Here is an 18,612-nt window from a genome sequence, read left to right as displayed (position 1 = left end):
CTATTGATAGTATAATGTATAATCTTTTAAATTATTTGCTTATATGCAAAAAGCACAGGAAAGCAGGAGCTGACAATTCTATTTCAATGGTAAACAGAAGGAATTTGACACTAAGAATGACTACAGGATTTTCCCTATGGAAAATCACATGGATTGAGTGGATTAAGAAATTGAGTTAAAAGGCCAAATTTTCAGTCCATTCGGTAACCCATTTACCTAAGCTAAGCCGATCTGACAGATGAAATGGGATGGATGTTCGGGGTAGACAATGCTAAAGAACCTATGATAAGAATTTTAAAAAGGAACACGCCTGAATTACAGATGAAGCAGCACCCTGGAAAAGAAGGACAGTGGTGAATTCCCATGGGCAGGCTTCAATTTAGTCTGTCATGTGACAACGACTTCTGCTGGTATGCTTTGAAAGCTCAAGGGGGGTGAAAGGGATGGAGTGGGAGAGCAAAGAAAGAGAGATCTTCATTGTGAGAGCCACTCTGGGGTTAAGAAGAAGCCTGGTACTAGAGAAATTCCCAGGAATCTGAGAGGATAGCCTCAGCTAAGACTCCTAGCAATAGTGGAGAGGGTGCCCGCATATGCAGCTATCATCATAGAACCTTCATCCAGTAACCAATGGAATCAGATGCAGAGATCCACAACCAAGCATCAGGTGGAGCTTTGGGAATCCAATCGAAAGAGATGGAGGATGGGATATATGAGCAAGGCAGGTCAATATCATGATGGAGAAATCTACAGAGACAGTGGAACCAAGCTCATGAAAAGTCATGAACTCTAAACTGACAGCTGTGGAGTCTCCATGGGACTGAATTAGGCCCTCCATATGTGGGAGTCACTGGTGAAGCTTGGACTATGTGAGAGGCCCCTGCCAGCAGGACCAGGATCTATCACTTGTGGGTGAGCTAGCTTATTGGATGGTGGGATGCCATTCTTATCCTTAATCCAGGGGGAGGGGCTTGTACCTGCCCCAACTTAATGTGCCAGACTTTGATGACTACTTACCTTTTGGGGGGGGGGGGGAAGGGTGAGGGGTGGAGAATTGTGTTTAGAATGTAAAATGAAATTAAAATAATACATGTGATTAATAGAAACAAAAGAAAGCTTCCTTAGCTTCCATGCCAATGTGTTCAGAAATATAGAGGGGGACCATAATCTGCTACAGAATTGTAACTAGAAAAACCTAAGTTAGGAAGAATTACAAGTAAACATTTTTAATAATATTCCTTATATTTAATAATGCTTCAATAAGTATTAAAGGAACTTAAGCATTATTTAGAACCCCCTATTTAAAAGAAATCACCAGAAATTGCTTTTATCCAAATATCACCAGACTTAAGAAACTTACAAAATAATATACATTTTTCAAAAGTGTTGGAAATCATAGTGTATTTTAAGACTTCTATTTTATTTAGCAATATAAATATGACAAATTTTTTAATTGAAAGGAGAAGAAAAATGAGGCCCATTATGACCCTGAATGCTGTTATGTTACTTAGCAAACCAAATCTCATTTTCTATAAACTTATAAGTACTTACTTACCAGTAGAATGAAGGGAAGAATTGTAAGAATGTTGTCATAGAGCAGGCATATATGAACATACATTTTTATACTAACAATTTAAACTAGAGATATCATATCAGAGTCTCCAAAGAGTACCTTATTCACAGTAAAAATACCATTGCAGAAGTAGAAGCTCATTTTATTGACCTCCTGAAGTGTGCTGATCAGAAAGGAAATAGAGAAAGAAATTTTGTGTAACAAATATCATTTGAATGGATATATACTAGAATTGTTCTATTTAAGACAAAGAACAAAATATGATTATTCTGTATAAGTACCCACATTTGGCTAATATTAGAATTCTAGCAAGGAAAATGAAACAGAGAAATGGACCTATTACAAAAGTGAAAACAATAATGCCATTTTAATTACTATGTAGCACAACTATATGCACAAAATGTAAATAAAATATAGACAAAATAGTAATATGACTGTTTTTATAAGAAATATATAATGGGAAAATTGTTTTCCAGGAAGAAGTAACATTAGTATCAGTAAACATAATTTTAAATATTCTTAAAATATAAAAAAAATCTGAACAGATATAAAATATATTTAATATTATATTCAAAAATATATATTTTATTGAAAAATATTAGCATATCCAATATCTTATATTCAAATATGAGGGATTTTATCGTATTTATAATTGATTAGTTTTATAACTTTAATATTGATTTAGATTTATTTCTTATTATTTTTAAAGTTTACTTTAAAAACATATATTCAAAGCAAAGAATTCAAGGGAAAATTCTTTATGTCCTTTGGCATATACACATCCTAGAAAGCAAAAGTGATTGAGAGAGAACTGTGCTGATGCAAAGATGGACAAATCCAAGAAAGGGCAGAAGAGAATGCATGGTTCTCATGCTTTCAAATCCTGATAAAATTCCCATTGTCTCGGTGGTTATTTAGTTATTTAGTAAATGTAGAAATGAATAAAAATAAATTGAAAAATTTGCAAGACAAAAGCAAAGGTAGGAAGAAGATAAAGTGAAAGAGAAACTATATGTGAATTCTTTTTTATTGCAAATAGAAGATATTCACTTACACAAGTCTTAGTTATTCATCAAGAGATTTATAAATTTGAACACATTGTAGTTGAATTCATTTTCATTTAAACCCATATCACTGGGTAGGGGAGTAAAAAGAATGTTCAATTCTTAAATGATTTCTGCAAAATACAAACTAAATGATTAAAAAGAAGACAAATTAAGAAATTTTAACAAGAATCAAATGAATAGAAATTAATCAAAAATTTTCTTTATAAGGATTTAAAATAAAGAACCAAAATATTGGAGAGGGTGAACTAAGTGGACTACATTTGTTTGAACACTACTTTGTTGTCTTTCAGAATGAGTCAATTGTGTTGTATTAGAGTGCTTCAATTATAATACTCTCCAAGCAAACTCTGCTTGTAATAGTAGGAAGCAAATACAAAAAAGTCTTTTATAACAGCATAGATATACCAGCAAAGTGTCTCTTAAATGAATTTGAAAGGCATAGTCACATAGTTGGAATTTCACATATCAGTGGAAATAGCAAAGAAACAGATATGCATAGAAAGGTCTAGGGAAACATCATTGATGACAAGTTCGTACCGGTGCCAGGGGGAATTGCAGAGTGGTGAATAAAGCGTATATGCTCAGATTCACCTGTGTGAGAGAGGAGGAACATTACATGGGTAAGGACAGAAGAACACACGGGTTGTCAGGGATGTTCTGTAAAGGGGGAGATTGGCACATAGGTACTCACCACATTGTGCACAGTGCAGGTATCACAAGTGGAGAAGGAGTGAAGGAAAATATTTGCCAGGATTCAAGAGAGGGGAAATATACACATTATGATATCCAAAGAACTGAAAGATACATCCATGTTAAATATCTATGGATTTTATTACCAGATGGTGGGCTCAGTTAAATTGTATGTATTTTCTCATATAATGTTTCTATAGCTTTGAAAATATCTTCAAATGAATTTCATTTAAGTGTAAATTATCACTCATAATATGGAAATGTTTGTTAAATAACATTAACACTCAGTTGAAGAAATTCTCAAAGTTTGTATAGTACTGTTCATGGGAAAGGCCACCCATCACCAAGATACCTATGGGAATGCTCAACTGTGCTAAAGAGACATTACATTACACACACAATCAAACCGGTGTTTAAACTCTCGAGAGCCATGCTGTAATACTGAAATGTTCTTACTATTCAAGGGTTTCAAGGAACTGGACACTCTCCACTCTGGGAGTCATTAAGAGCAATAAAGCAAATGTAGCAGAACACTGTACTCTAAAACAGCCTTCACACACATGCAAAATTTCATACAAATGCGACTCAAATGGTAACTAGAATAGTAATTTTTATAATAGTGAATGAGACAGGCTCTGAAAATTTATGTTAGTGGGGACTGAGCTCAGCACCTCACACATGCCAAGGAGGTAATTTTCTCACTGAGTCACTTCTTCAGCCTGTAATAATGAAATGCCAGACACAGTTTAAAGGTCAGAAAAGCAAATTATTTAATGCGGAATCTATTCGTTCTTGAGACAACCACTGTAATGCACGATTTCATACTGAATCTATAAAGGATTTTCATAAATAACAAAATCCACGAAGAATCCTATATAACTGCAGGTGGTAGAAATACAGACAGATCTCTCTGTAATGTTTTATGCTAAGAAATTTTTCTTACATGTGTATATAGTACAGTCTCATGGATGTTTAATATGGGTAGTGATGGCTTAGTGGATGAAGAGAAGTCGATGAAGTGATTTAAGAGTACCTGCTGCTCTACGAGGGACCAGACTTTGGTTCCCAGCATCCACATCACCCTTTCCACACTGTGTCTAACTGGGTTCCAACCTATTTTAGCTTTCTCTGCCATTCCCACAGGTAGCACCGCCCCCACTTCTCTTTCACCCTTCCTCCCTTTCTTCCTAGCCTCCCTCTCACTTTCTCATACATAAAATATTAAAGTAAATAAAGTATATAGGATGCATAATGAAACTTTCTAGATGGCTCTTTGTATATGAATATCCAAGGTAGAGAAAAATGACATGGGTGGTTCTGTACCACATTGTACTCAACGCTGATATGTGGAGCAAGGGGAAAGAGGGTGCACCAGCTTCTCCTCTGCTTCCACGTTTCATTTGCTGGAAAATAGCAAGGAGGACTTTAAGGTGGGATATATTGCCTGCCTTCTGACTGTCCTCCCCGCAGGTGTGGTAATGACTGCACCGCATGCAGTGTGAACAGGAGCCGCGGGTATTTAGCACAGCTGACCTAGCAATTAAGCTTGATCAGCCCTGGGTAGTAAATCTGTTGACCAGGTCAGACACAAGGTGAATCAAGTTTGGCTCCTCTATGGGCAGACTGAAGGTGCTAAGGAAATTCTGAAAGCTAACATTTAACTGCAGGCTGACCAATGTCTCCCAGTAATGGAGAAAGAAAAGGGGGAACATGCTAAAGTGACTGACACGGTAATCATGCCTAAATAAATTTTCAAAAGACAATGGCTGGTTGACAAAACTTATTAAAGAAATTGTATTGCATGTACTATTCTGGATTATGTGTGTTTCGATTACATCTGAGAGGATATTCTTATGAATGTTATAATTTAGTATCATATATTATTTGAATTTGGCTTTTTACAAAAATAAATTAAATATCCTATAGAACCTTGAATAAATAATTTTTTTTTTTTTTTTTTTTTTGGTTTTTCGAGACAGGGTTTCTCTGTGGTTTTGGAGCCTGTCCTGGAACTAGCTCTTGTAGACCAGGCTGGTCTCGAACTCACAGAGATCCGCCTGCCTCTGCCTCCCAAGTGCTGGGATTAAAGGCGTGTGCCACCACCGCCCGGCCTGAATAAATAAATTTAAACAAATTTTAAAGACAAGATCTGGAATATGTATTCACAAAAATGATATTCGATAGATATGTAAGACAGCAATATTTACATTTTTTTGTAAGTTAAAAATGCAAGTTATTTGAAAAAAGCTAAAAATAATAAAAATACATAAGGAAGTTCTGAAATGTAAATAATATGCCATAAAATACTTATTTTTCAGGTTGCACTTTTTCCGGGATGTCCCTGACTTCAGAGTGTTGGCTTGCGGTGGAGATGGGACAGTGGGCTGGATATTGGATTGCATAGGTAATGAAGTCCTGTGTTTCATGCGCTTGGGTGAGACTAGTAACCTTACCTTCTGTTCGTCTTCTGTCCTCTCAGTCTTTCTGTCTATCAATTATCAAGCATCAGGATGAATGAATTCTGAAAATTCTTACAGTTTTCTTTTAGATGTGTCCCTTTTTGGAACACATGAATAGTTTGAAATATATAATGCCTTGAAATTCAAAAATTGATACATTTTAAACAAATATTTTCTTTAAATTCTTTTAGTCTCTGAGTGCAGTATTTTTTTATTATCTACAAGTCATTTCCAAATCAATATTAATTTGAAGAAAGTTTGTTCTCTACAAATACACTTTTTTTTTTGCCTTTAAAGAAGTGAAAATCAGAACATTCTGTCTTGTTAATCACTGAAAAACATCTCAAACTGAAAACGTCCTGGTGGGAGTGCCAGTCACTAGTCTCAGCCTGGAGGAATCCCTCCTATCTCCCAGCTGCCTGTGTGCAGATAATCCAAGAAAGAACATGTCATTATCAACACTTTCCTTACAAATCTAGCAATTTAATCTACTATTGTTGCATGAAAATACACAGCAAAAATTCTGGTATTGGAATTCTAATGAAAGACAGAAAATATTTGTAAATGATTCCTATGAAAAAGCTAAAATTTGATAATTATAAAAATTATTCAGCAAAGGTATAAGTGGTTATGCACCAGTAAGGGTTTTAAAAATAAGAACACTGGGAATTTTTGGCTTATTGTATACCCCAAATTCAGTGTTATTGCACTGTGTTTTATCTGCAATTCATCTCATCAACTGATCCATATAAATACCCACACACTGACTTCATGAACTTAGGAGGGAAAGGAAAAGAAAATAAAAATTCTTGAGAGGCAAATATATTTGCCATGGTACAAATAAAAGCATGTGGAATTTTGGTGACAGATCTATACTGCTTGGAACTTCAAATACTATTTGATGTAAAGGTAAATCTAAATAAACTCTAAGCGAACAAGCCTGAGGTTCTCAGGCAATCCAGCAGTAATGCTCTATTCATTTGCTTTGAAATATTGCAATACTATGGATAGAAACAATTGATCAGCATTACTCAGAATAATTTATATTTTTTTAGAATTTACTATTCTCAATTAAAATAGAGTGTTAGTAGAGTTGATGTTGCAGGAAATTTATAGGTTCCAAGCAGTATAGATCCCATCGTGACATGTGTTTCTATTCTTCATGTACCTGCTTCATGTACACACACACACACACACACACACACACACACACACACAATTTTGAGTTAAGTCAAGATATTTAAACAGTTTTCCTCCTATGAGGTCTATGAAGAATATCTGTTACTTTATAAATTATATATATATATACATACATATATATATATTTATATATATATATACAGTTACCACAACTACATAGACATTGTCAGTTGTAATTGTATTTATAAAAATTAACTTGTTTCTATTTGCATGTGCTTTGTCAAATTATTTATTCAATGTAAGTTCGTTTCCTAATTACTGTTGTTCAATTTGATTTAAAATTGTTTTTCTCCTTGTCCAATTCCACAGAAAAAGCCAATGTAGTCAAGCACCCTCCAGTTGCTATTCTGCCTCTTGGGACTGGCAATGACCTAGCAAGATGCCTGCGGTGGGGTGGAGGTAAGACAGCTGCAAAGTAATTCATCTGAAAGTAGGAGAATGCCTTTACTGCATAATGGTGACCATGTGGTTGTAGTCAATAAATGAGGTGATCTTTGCTTACTAAAGCATTTTAAACAATAATAAAGAGTTTGGAAGGACAAAATGAGCTGGAGAGTTTAGATTGGGTGATGGCTCTAATTAAATATTAATTACTGATTTGGTCTTCAAAGGACAAGTTCTCAAGCATCTCTGACTTGGGTTTTTCTTGCTTAGAAAATAAGATACAAGAAACAAACTCTAAATCAATATTCAGACTTTTAATTCGCTATTATTGTCTTCTAGTGCAGAAACTAGATAGAAGTGATTACATCCTAAAGTGAAGGACGCTCAAGGAGTGTGAGAGGCCAATACACAAAGAGATCATTTTCTAGACTGACTTTATTACCAATATGATAAAACAACTCCTTTCTCAGAAATGAATACCTTAAGCTCTGTTATTTGAAATTACATCGTAGTAACCCTTGGGTTTTATACTTGACAAGAAAAAAGAAAAATCATAGAAATTCTACTCATATGAAGTCGTGTATAACACTTAAGACTTTCTTAAAAATGTGAAATGATTCCAAGAAAGTAAAACTCTCTCGATCAGAGAGGAAACTAATGGAATCATAGTGACAACATCTCATAAAACTGGGTACGGGCTTCATAATCAGAGGGGACAAAGTTCGGTGTTCAAGGAATCAAAAGAAGCAAGGAGTCCTTTTCTACGGATGGGACTGACAGTGGGATGGAGAATCAAGCAAAGTGCAAATGGAGGCACCATTTCAGCAATGACGCTGAAATACTTTGATGAGACATTATAATCATCTATAGATTACTAGTCAATCCCTGAATGTGCACAATAAGAAATAATTAAATTGTAAATATTTTATTTATTTTTCTTCTTTACGTCTGCTAAACAGACTGAAGTTTTCCCAACCTCCGCTACTCCCCGTCTTCTCCCACCTGCCCTCTCTCTTAGATCCACTCCTTCTTACATTTTCTTAGAAAAAAAAAGTAGGCTAGGCCTGCCAGGTATATGAACCAAATATGGCATAACAAATTAAAATAAGGCTAGGCAGAAGCCTTGATATCGTTAGTGGACAAGGCAACTCACTAGGAGCGAAAGATTAACAAGCGAAGGTAAAAACATCAGTGATCCCTCCCACACCCACTCTTTGGTGTCCCACAAGAACAACAAAATAGACAACCATAATGTCTATGCAGAGGACCTAGCTCAGGCCAATACAGGGTCTGTGATGCCTCTTCAGTCTCATTGAGTCTCAATGGGCCTTCCTTGGTTGATTCTGTAGGTCATGTTCTTATGGTGTCCTCTACCCCTCTGGTTCCTAGGATCCTTCCTCCCTATCTTCTACAGCTTCTTTGAGACTTCACCTAGTGTTCGGATGTTGGTCTCTCTGGACAGTTGCTGGACAATGTCTTTCTGATGACAGTTGCACTAGACATTGATCTATCAGTATAGCACAGTATCATTAGAGATAGTGTCATTGACATTTTGTCCAATTTTATTTGGTTCTACCCTGGGTCTTGGCTGTGCAGCTTCTGGTTCCTAGCTCACCACATAGTTTCAGGTATGGGTTAGAAAAGCTTTTCAGTTTCATGAGGTCACATTTATTGATTATTGTTCTTAGTACCTGTGCTTTCAGGTACTGTTCAGGAAGTTGTTGTTTGTGTTTATGCTGTGATTCTTCTCCTTCTATTCCTATTACTTTTAGGTTTGTTCTTTTCATAGTGTCCCAGATTTTCTAGATATTTTGTGTCAGGAATATTTTAGATTTAGCATTTTATTTGGCCATTTCTTCTGTCATGTAGTCAACACCTGAGATTCTCTCTTCCATCTTTTGTATTCTGGTGATGATGCATGTATCCGTAGCTGTTTTCACTTTCCTAGATTTTGCATTTCCAGTTGGCTTCTGTAAGAAATGCGAGCAAATTCTAAATATTTTCTAAATATTTTTTTTAATCTAAACACACTATGAGAAGTTTGAAAGAGTCTCCAAAGAAAGAAACCCATGGGAGCTTGTTAAAAATAAATGGTTGACCCTACCCTCAATATGCTGAACAAAAATCCCTTGGGCTGGGACTCTAGCAGACATCTGTCATTTGAAAAAGAAAGAAAAAATACCTAAGCAACTGTGATTTACAACAAAGTTAAGAACTTTTGTTCCATATATATATATATATACACACACACACACATACACACATTCAACTTTGTATTTGTTGCATACACAGAATTGGAAGCTAAGTAAAATACTTAGCATATATTGTATTTGGAATTTTCAAAAGGATGTTATAGTAAAATGATATTGGTATTCAGTTAACGACCATGAAACTGTAAGATAAAGACATAATCATTACAAGATGCTCATGTCCACTGATTTTCAGATATGTGTATTGATTGGAGAGAGGGAACTGTGAGTATGTCTTATTGTGATCTTTTGGTATATGCATTTGATCTTTTCAAATGTTTGAGCTTTGAAAATTTAGTACATTATTTTCTTGTTTTCACATTATCAAGTGAATTAAATCTCAAATTGAATAAAGAATTCCATATTCATACAGGTTAGATTCATACTCTTGGTGAGTGAAATGAGGGTTACATTGTGTGTCAAAGATCAGATTAAAGATGAATTCTCAAAGTGCTTACTGTGTTCTGGCCCAGGAGAGGGGAAATAAATAAGTGACTCTTATCTTTTTAGAGAGTAAATCTTTGTTAAGTAATACCAGCTATATATAAATCTGTGAAGAATGATATAGATTCAGCAAAGCTCAGAGCTATGGAAGAGTGAATTATGAAGACTACCATTAGCCAGATGGTCTACAAAACCCTCCTACGGCCGTCACATTTCACCAGGTGCTAAATGTGAAGAAGGAAGCATAGTTTCTTATTGCAATGGCAAAAGGAAGCCTGGTGGGATTGTCATGGTATTTATTGCTTAGGTAGTGAGTATTAGAGTTGGAGAGTTTGGGCTACAGTGTTTATCGATAACCCCTATACCAGCAGAGAATCTAGATGTACAATTTCAGCTTTAAAATTACTGTGCTTGCCAGTAAACTGGAAAGGCTTCTAGGAGAATCATGGCACCAACATTCCTAAGCAGCGTCACCAGGGAACTGGAACCAACTATTGGTTAGGATTTATTTACAAAGAAAAAAAAAAACAAATTTATTTATTTACAGCATGTGCAAGCAGAACTTTTTCTCACCAGATGTGTAACACTGAGCACATTGGTCAAGCACTGTGAGGTTAGGAAACATGTCCACTAATATCCCCCACGTCACTCCTCCGTCCTCACTGCATACTGTGTACTTATAGGTACATTGAAAAGACTATAAAATCAAATAAACACAGGGCATCTATATTAACTATATATAGCTCATCCATTAAAACATGGACTTGGAAATTTGGCAAGGGAGGCCTTCAGTATTAAAGATAAGCATTTATTGTAGTGTACTTAATTCTAAGAGAAGGGCAGTTTTGAACATGGGTTGAAGTTTAGACAAGATGTCCAAGTAATGCCTTATGTTGGGAGGTGGCTGCCAAAACAAGTGTTCTCATCTAGAAAGCATAGGTGCACTATGAGCAGACAAATTATGAAATAGGTTGAAGTATGCTCAGAATGAGCAGCTTATTTTATTTAAATATTTTCTTTGCCACTAGAAGGAAAGTTGAAGATAAGTGACAGATGGAAAATCTAACATTGCAACTAGGTTCACATTTTCAGAAGTAAGGTGGAAGTTGGTATTTTATGTAAACTATGCTTATAGAATATAGAATTAAAAATGAATTACATTTTAATGCATTGGTACACAAGTGTGAAGGATGTGTGGTAGAAACATTGTTCAGCATTTGGGTAAACTGAGAATTTATATTACAAGAAAGGAATATTTGTTGGAAGCCAAAACTAATCCTGAAATGTTGGTGTAATTATCAGACTAAGTTCAATTCTTAATGTACACTAAAATTAGCAGTAAAATGCATTATTTGACTACAGAATAATTTATATAATTAAGCAATGATAATTAACCTTACATGTGTAACTCCCTTCAGATGGTTTATATTTTATCTCACTGTAACACTTTTTATTAGGCTATGAAGGTGAGAATCTGATGAAAATCCTAAAGGACATTGAGATCAGCACAGAAATAATGCTGGACAGGTGGAAGTTTGAAGTCATACCCAATGACAAGGATGAGAAAGGAGACCCTGTGCCTTACAGCATCATCAACAACTACTTCTCCATTGGCGTGGTAAGATTGCCCACTAAACCCTACTTTTTATACCTGTCTTTAATACTCAACAAAATGCCTTAATCTATGAAAATTAACTGATCATAAAAATTATGTTAGCATTTTTTTTTTTTTTTTTTTTAGGAAATACCTTTTTCCTCTTCTTTCAGAATTTACTTACCTATGTGCTAAAGTTTTCTGGCTGCATGTATATCTATGTACCATATGTGTGCCTGGTCACATGGAGCCAGGAGAGGGTATGGAACCTTAGGATGAACTGGAGTTACAGATAGAGCAACCATGAGGTGATGGGAAATGAATATGTGTCCTCTAGAAGAGCATCCAGTGCTCTTAATTGCTGAGTCAGTTTCCTCTTCAGAAAAGAATAGGTCACCAAGAAAGTGGAATCAGACAAGACAAAAGATACAATAAGACAAGGTGAAAGCTGTTTATTCAACCAATTAGGTCTTTTAGGCAGGCAAAATAGCACTGCTTCACAGAGTTACAGAAATGACACATGAAAGAACACAGCAAATACTCCACAGTGTTAACAAATGTAACACATATTAAAATAATATTTCATGACAGTAGGCAGTACAAATAAGAGATGAAGAAAAGAAAAAGAAAAAGGATTTAAAGATGTTCACTTCAAAATTAAAGTCCACTAGACTCAAACGCTATACCAAAGTTCTCTAAATAGTTTCTGTCATGTTGGTATCCCTGAATCCAACAGATGCTGAAGCCTATCACACCCATGTGCTGGGTTTTGGTATTGTGTTAGTTTAGCAGACGTACTTATTGCAGTAATTGTTCCCACATGGACTGAGTACACATGAATATCCTAAGGACTAAGGCCTGAACTGCAGCAGATCTGTGCAATCAAAAGCTTCAAATGTCTGTGGATCTTATAGAGGAAAACAAACTGAACTGGGAGTCATGTTTTCTGTCTCTCTGATCACATTTAGCCACCATCTGAATAAAGTCTATGATTTTCCATACAATTTGAAAAAATTTTAAAAAACTATTGAAAAATTTACATTCTTCAAAAAAATAGCTGTTGTTTTTGTTTTTAGTTCATTTGTTTGGGGAGTATCTGTGAAAGATTAATTGAAAATCAGTCACAGTTGGCCATAAGAACATCAATTACATAAAATTAGAAATTTTCAAATAAAATTATCTGCAATGATTCATCCAACTCAAAAGTACATAAAAGGTGCTTTACAGTGGCCAACACATCTAACATTTAAAAATTTTAAAGCACATTTGTATATAATTTTTGGAAATAAAAATGAAATTAAGAAGGCAACTGGAAATCAACATAGTAAAACTATAGATAATATTCTTATGTAGTTTAAAATATCATTTTCTAGAAATTACTAAAAAGAAAATTTAAAAAAATTGATATTAATGCTTAGATAAAATGATAACATGGTCTAGATGACAATTAGTAGCACAGTTATAATATTTACCCAAAGAACAGAAATTTTACAGAGAAGTATAAACATATTATTCATAGATATTATGAAAATGTATTAATTATATGTATAAATGAATTTAAGAATTAAATAGCTAAAGGTGTTTATGGATAATTATATATACATATAAATATATATTTGTGTGCATGCATGTGACTGTATTATATTATAATTTTTATGTATATATAATGTTATACACATATATATGCATATGTATGTATTATAATCCAAACATATGTGTAGTAAGAATCTCTTTTGCATTCTGCTGGGTCCTCCTGGACCATTTTCTCTCTTGTTCACCTGCAGCTGCTTAAAATAACTACTCAGAGGCTAATATATTAAATATAATTGTTTGCCCAATGACTCAGCCAATTACTTGCCAGCTTTCTCTTATAAACTAACCCATTTCTATTGATCTGTGTATCACTATATAGCCTTGACTCTGTTCTGGATCTTTTTTTTTTATTTTATTTTATTCTTTTTTAATTAAAATTTCCACCTTCTCCCCGTTTCCCATTTCACTCCCCCTCCTCCCAAATATTGCCCCCTCCCCCCACTCCCCTCCCTCTATCCCCACTCCTCTTCTCCTCCCCCCACTCCATTCCCCCTCCCTCTCAATACTGAAGAGCAGTCCAAATTCCCTGCCCTGCGGGAAGACCAAGGTCCTCCCACTTCTATCTAGGTCCAGGAAGGTGAGCATCCAAACAGGCTAAGCTCCCACAAAGCCAGTTCATGTATTAGGATCGAAACCAGTCTGAGAAATGGAACATTTTCCATGACCACATAAAGAGCTGATATTTGCTGGGGAGGGAGGGAGTCTTCCTGTGCCCATCCTCAAGTCAAAGGCAGAATCAACAGGATTTGTTCAGATGCAGTTGCATAGCAAATTTCAGCATTCAATGTTATGCTTTCAGTGGATCTGAGATGACTCCACCATTTCTCATGTCTAAGATGATTCTGGTTGATTCTATGTTTGTTTGTCTGTTATCAAGATTTTAAGAACCATTAACCTCCATATATAGTTGAAGATAACACTGTGCATGTGTGTGTGTCTGTGTGTGTGTCTACTAGAGCTGGGGAAAGTTCAACATGCTCTAAAGCTGGGGACAATTAAACTTACTTTTCCTTTGAGTATAAATCTTCTGGCTGGAGAGACAGCTAAGGGCTTAAGAGTATTGGTTGCTCTTCTAGAGGCCTTGAGTTCAATTTCCAGCAACCACATTGTGGCTCACAACCATCCATAATGTGATCTGGTGCCCTCTTTTGGCCTGCAGGTATACATGCAGGCAGGACACTGTATACACAATAAATAAATGAATCTTTTTAAAAATAAAATCCTCAAAATTTTAAGATATTTAAGAGTGATAGTTAGTAAGAGTTGTTGGTTTATATTCCAAAGCTAGCAAAACTCACCACCCTAAATATAACTACCCTTAAAGAATATTTGCCTATAGATGCAAATGGCAAAGTTACAAATAAATAAATCAACAGAGCTAGTATTCCAAGGCCCTGGGATCGAGTCCCCAGCCCTGCAGAGGAAAAGCAACAGAGAACACAGCATAATGACTGATGGTTTTTTCATTGCCGAGATGAACCAGAATCATCACAGTTCTTTAAAGAGAAGCAAGTGCTGGTAGCTTTTATCACTAAAAAAATCCATTGTTCAGCGAGACCGGTTTTGTCCCATGCTTTTTCAGACCCCGGCCAGCTGGCCTTGGTGAGTTCCCGATAGAACATCCCCATTGCCTCAGTGTGTGTGTGCACCCCTCGCGGTCTTGAGTTCCTTGCTAGTGCTCTCTCTCCTTCTGCTCCTCCTTTCGATCGTGAGACTTCAGTCCAGTGCTCCAATGTTGGTCTCTGTCTCTGTCTTCTTTCATCGCCTGATGAAGGTTAATATTCAGGAGGATGCTTATATGTTTTTCTTTGGGTTCACCTTCTTATTTAGCTTCTTTAGAATCACGAATTATAGTCTCAATGTCCTTTATTTATGGCTAGAAACCAAATATGAATGAGTACATAACGGACAATGAGGACTACTGAGAACTGAAGAACAATGGCAATGGGTTCTTGATCCTATTGCACGTAATGGCTTTGTGGGAGCCCAGGTAGTTTGGATGCTCACCTTAATAGACCTGGATGGAGGTGGGTGGTCCTTGGACCTCCCACAGGGCAGGGAAACCTGCTTGCTCTTTGGGCTGAGGGGGGAGGAAGACTTGATTGGGGGAGGGGGGGAATGGGAGGTGGTGGCGGGGAAGAGGCAGAAATCTTTAATAATTAAATTAATTAATTAATTAATTTAAAAAAATGTAATGTATAATTAGAAATAAAAGTTGTTAATGGATAAAGAAAATCCATTGTTACTATTATCTTCATTTAGGGATTGTAGCACTGTTACAACTAAAATCAAAAAGAAGAGAATGATTCTTCTATCATTTTGAGTCCACAGTTAGAAGCAAATTAATTTAGTCTCAAGAAATTTAAATACTGTATATGCATATATTTTTATATAATATTTGTTGTTATTTTAAGGTTACATACAGTTACAGCGAAAGTATATTAATTAAAAATAAGTCCAGAAACTAAAGTTAAACTACTGAATAGAAACTTTTATTTAGAAGCAATAACCATATATTAATCATGTATTATATATAATTAATAAGTAAAAAAGATAGTGTGCATGGATGAGAAAAACAGTATAAAGTTATAAAATAAGGCCTTAAAATTATTTTATGGAAAGATTTAATGTTACAAAAAATTCAGTGTTGCAGCAAAATTAATTTACACATTTCAGTAATTGCTGCTGAGAACTGAAATGGAATTAGTGGTCCTATTAATAAACTGCAGTTTGTAATTGGATGAATGCCATTGTACTTTTCTGTAATAATGTACCTACAATGGTCAATGTTCTTGTCATATGCTAAATATTGCTAAGAAACTATAGCTAATATACTATGATAAAAATAAATAGAACTGAGTAGAAAGTGAAACTAAACAAGGGGACCAGGAAATGCATAGACAATATGCTGTTTAGCATATGCTGAATTTCCAGATCCCTGGATAATATTGAAGGAAACAATAACCGATGGGATAGTGCTACTTATTCATTTGAAGAAAAATAAATTTATAATTTATCTTCCTGTTCATGTGTGATATGCATCATGTATATAACTGTCATTTATGTAGGAAAAAAATTACCTCAGAAAGGAGAAAATCTCAAATGTTTAAAGGGGAAATATTTTACACTTTTCATATTTTTCCTCATTTGAAATGCATGTTAGTACCACTTACAAGCAAATGACACAAAAATACTTCTAGATATTAATAAACATAAGATTAATAAACTAAGTTTGCAGCATTTTATAATCAGAACATGAGAGGACCTGGAGAGATGGCTCTTTGGTTAAGGCACATGTTGCTCTTGCAGAGGAGTGGGTTGGGTTTCCATTCCCAGCTCCTGTACCTTGACTCACAACCGTCTCTAACTCCAGGTCCAGGTATTTATCACCCTCCTCTGATCTCCATGCATGTATGTGATGCAATACATACATGCAGTTAATATATACATACTCATAAAATAAAGTAAATACATCTTTTAAGATGCACCCTCCAATATGAGACTATAATAGCAGATTTCATGACATGTACGTGAAATCCCAGTACTCAGGGCAGTGATTTGGGGTGACACTAAGTTCTGTTCATGCTGCAAGACTGACTAAAAATAGAAAAGCAAAGTGGTAACTAGATACAGGATCTAATGCAATGGTTCTCAGCCAGCCCCTTCGGGAGTCCAACAGTCCTTTAACAGTTATCGTATATCAGATATCCTGCATAGCAGATATTTATATTATGATCCATAGTATCAAAATTAGTGTTATGAAGTAGGAACAAAAGTAAGTTTTTGGTTCAAGGTCACCACAATATGAGGAAATGTATTAAAAGGTCACAGCGTGAGGAGCTTGAGAATCATTGATCTAATGGAAATATAGGAAAGGACAGAGAAAATGGAAACTAGTCAAAAAAAAAAAACAGATAAAAAGAGTTTTCATGAACAGCAAAATGTAATGTTATGCAATGCGTTACCATATTGTGAAAAATTACAAAGGTTAGCATATACTATTTCTAAGATTAAATATTAAAAACAGGCACCTTTTTTCTTTTTTTCTTTCTTCTGCTTCTTCTCTTGTTCTTTGGGGTTTTTTTGTTTGTTTGTTTTTTAAGACAGGGTTTCTCTGTAGCTTTGAAGCCTGTCCTGGAACTAGCTCTTGTAGACCAGGCTGGCATCAAACTCAGAGAGATCTGCCTGTCTCTGCCTCTGGAGTGCTCGGATTAAAGGCTTATACCACCACTACCCAGCTAAAAGTGGGCACCTTTATATCGTGTGATAAGCCTATAAATTTAAAAAGATTGGAAAATAATTTGATGAAATATGTTAAATATTAAAAGCATGAATATTTTGTAATCCATTATATTCTCATTTGTCAAAAAAAAATAACACAAACTGAGTGTGCAAATTTTATTGGACATCATTGAGAGGAAACGAAATGTTTCTAAATCCAAAAGCCATATCACTATATCGCATTCATTTCTCTTTAAATGAGAAAAACAACTTGTCCATGAGTAAAAACTCCTACTCCCGCCAAAGCAAACGGAAGAGGCCATCATAGAAACTACTTGAAGGTCATAATAAGGATTAAATGATTGAAGTGTGCCTAAAGCTACTACTGAAATGGGAGCAATGAGAACAGTGGCAATCAAATTTCTAAGGCTTTATAAAGCTGTATTTCTAATATCATGCTTTAAAAGCCCTAAAATGTAATAAGATGTTAACAAAGATATCACCTAACACATGGAAATATAGAGATAAATGAACATTTATTTCTTACAGTTAATGTGATTTAGAACTGTGGTGAGACCATAGATGACTTTCTTACTGTCACATTATTAATCGAATATGCTTTAAAGTGCATAAGCAAACACCACAATACTTAATTCTCAATGCAATACTAACTTTTAACCTTATCTGGTCCTTGCCTGCTGTTAAAATGATGCTGTCTTAGTTGCCCAGAGTTAATAGTCACTGCTGGACCAGTTCTTTCATTCATGGATGCAACATCGCTGTTTATTTGTTCAGATATCTGAACAGTTATACATTGCTAGTGATGATTTAATACTGGAAAGAAGAGAGGAACCAGTGCTCCAAGGTGTTTGAACAACCCACTCCCTCTCATTGAGTCTTATTGTAGGTTTCCAGTAGGCGATACAATAAACCAGTGCATTTTAAATGATCAGAGTTCAATTCTAAGATTGCATCTAGCTTGTACTGCTCTGATAGAAAATAAGAAAGTTAGGTTCACATGTCATCAGGCTGTTATTCTCTTGCTCAATGGAAGTTTGCTTTTCGTTTCTTATATCATTACCAATGCATTGCAACACAGAGAGTTCGCCTATGTTATGCTGTCTTCAGTCAATAATAGCAG

At 35.2% G+C, this 18,612-nt stretch overlaps 1 protein-coding gene across 11 annotated transcripts in view; it reads left to right on the top strand.

Moving 5' to 3' along the window:
* Positions 1-18,612, top strand: part of Dgkb (diacylglycerol kinase beta) — a 592,477-nt gene that overhangs the window by 257,323 nt on the left and 316,542 nt on the right. For all 11 annotated transcript variants that reach the window (XM_057782585.1, XM_057782593.1, XM_057782590.1 and 8 more), the window contains 3 exons: positions 5,646-5,731; positions 7,296-7,385; positions 11,521-11,681. In XM_057782585.1, the coding sequence (XP_057638568.1) occupies positions 5,646-5,731; positions 7,296-7,385; positions 11,521-11,681 (337 nt within the window). The remainder of the gene's footprint in view (positions 1-5,645; positions 5,732-7,295; positions 7,386-11,520; positions 11,682-18,612) is intronic.

This window comes from Chionomys nivalis, chromosome 10 (assembly GCF_950005125.1).
Source record: "Chionomys nivalis chromosome 10, mChiNiv1.1, whole genome shotgun sequence".
Taxonomy (NCBI): domain Eukaryota; kingdom Metazoa; phylum Chordata; class Mammalia; order Rodentia; family Cricetidae; genus Chionomys; species Chionomys nivalis.
The sequence above is the reverse complement of the archived record's forward strand: the minus strand, read 5'-3'. Positions and strand labels throughout refer to the sequence as shown.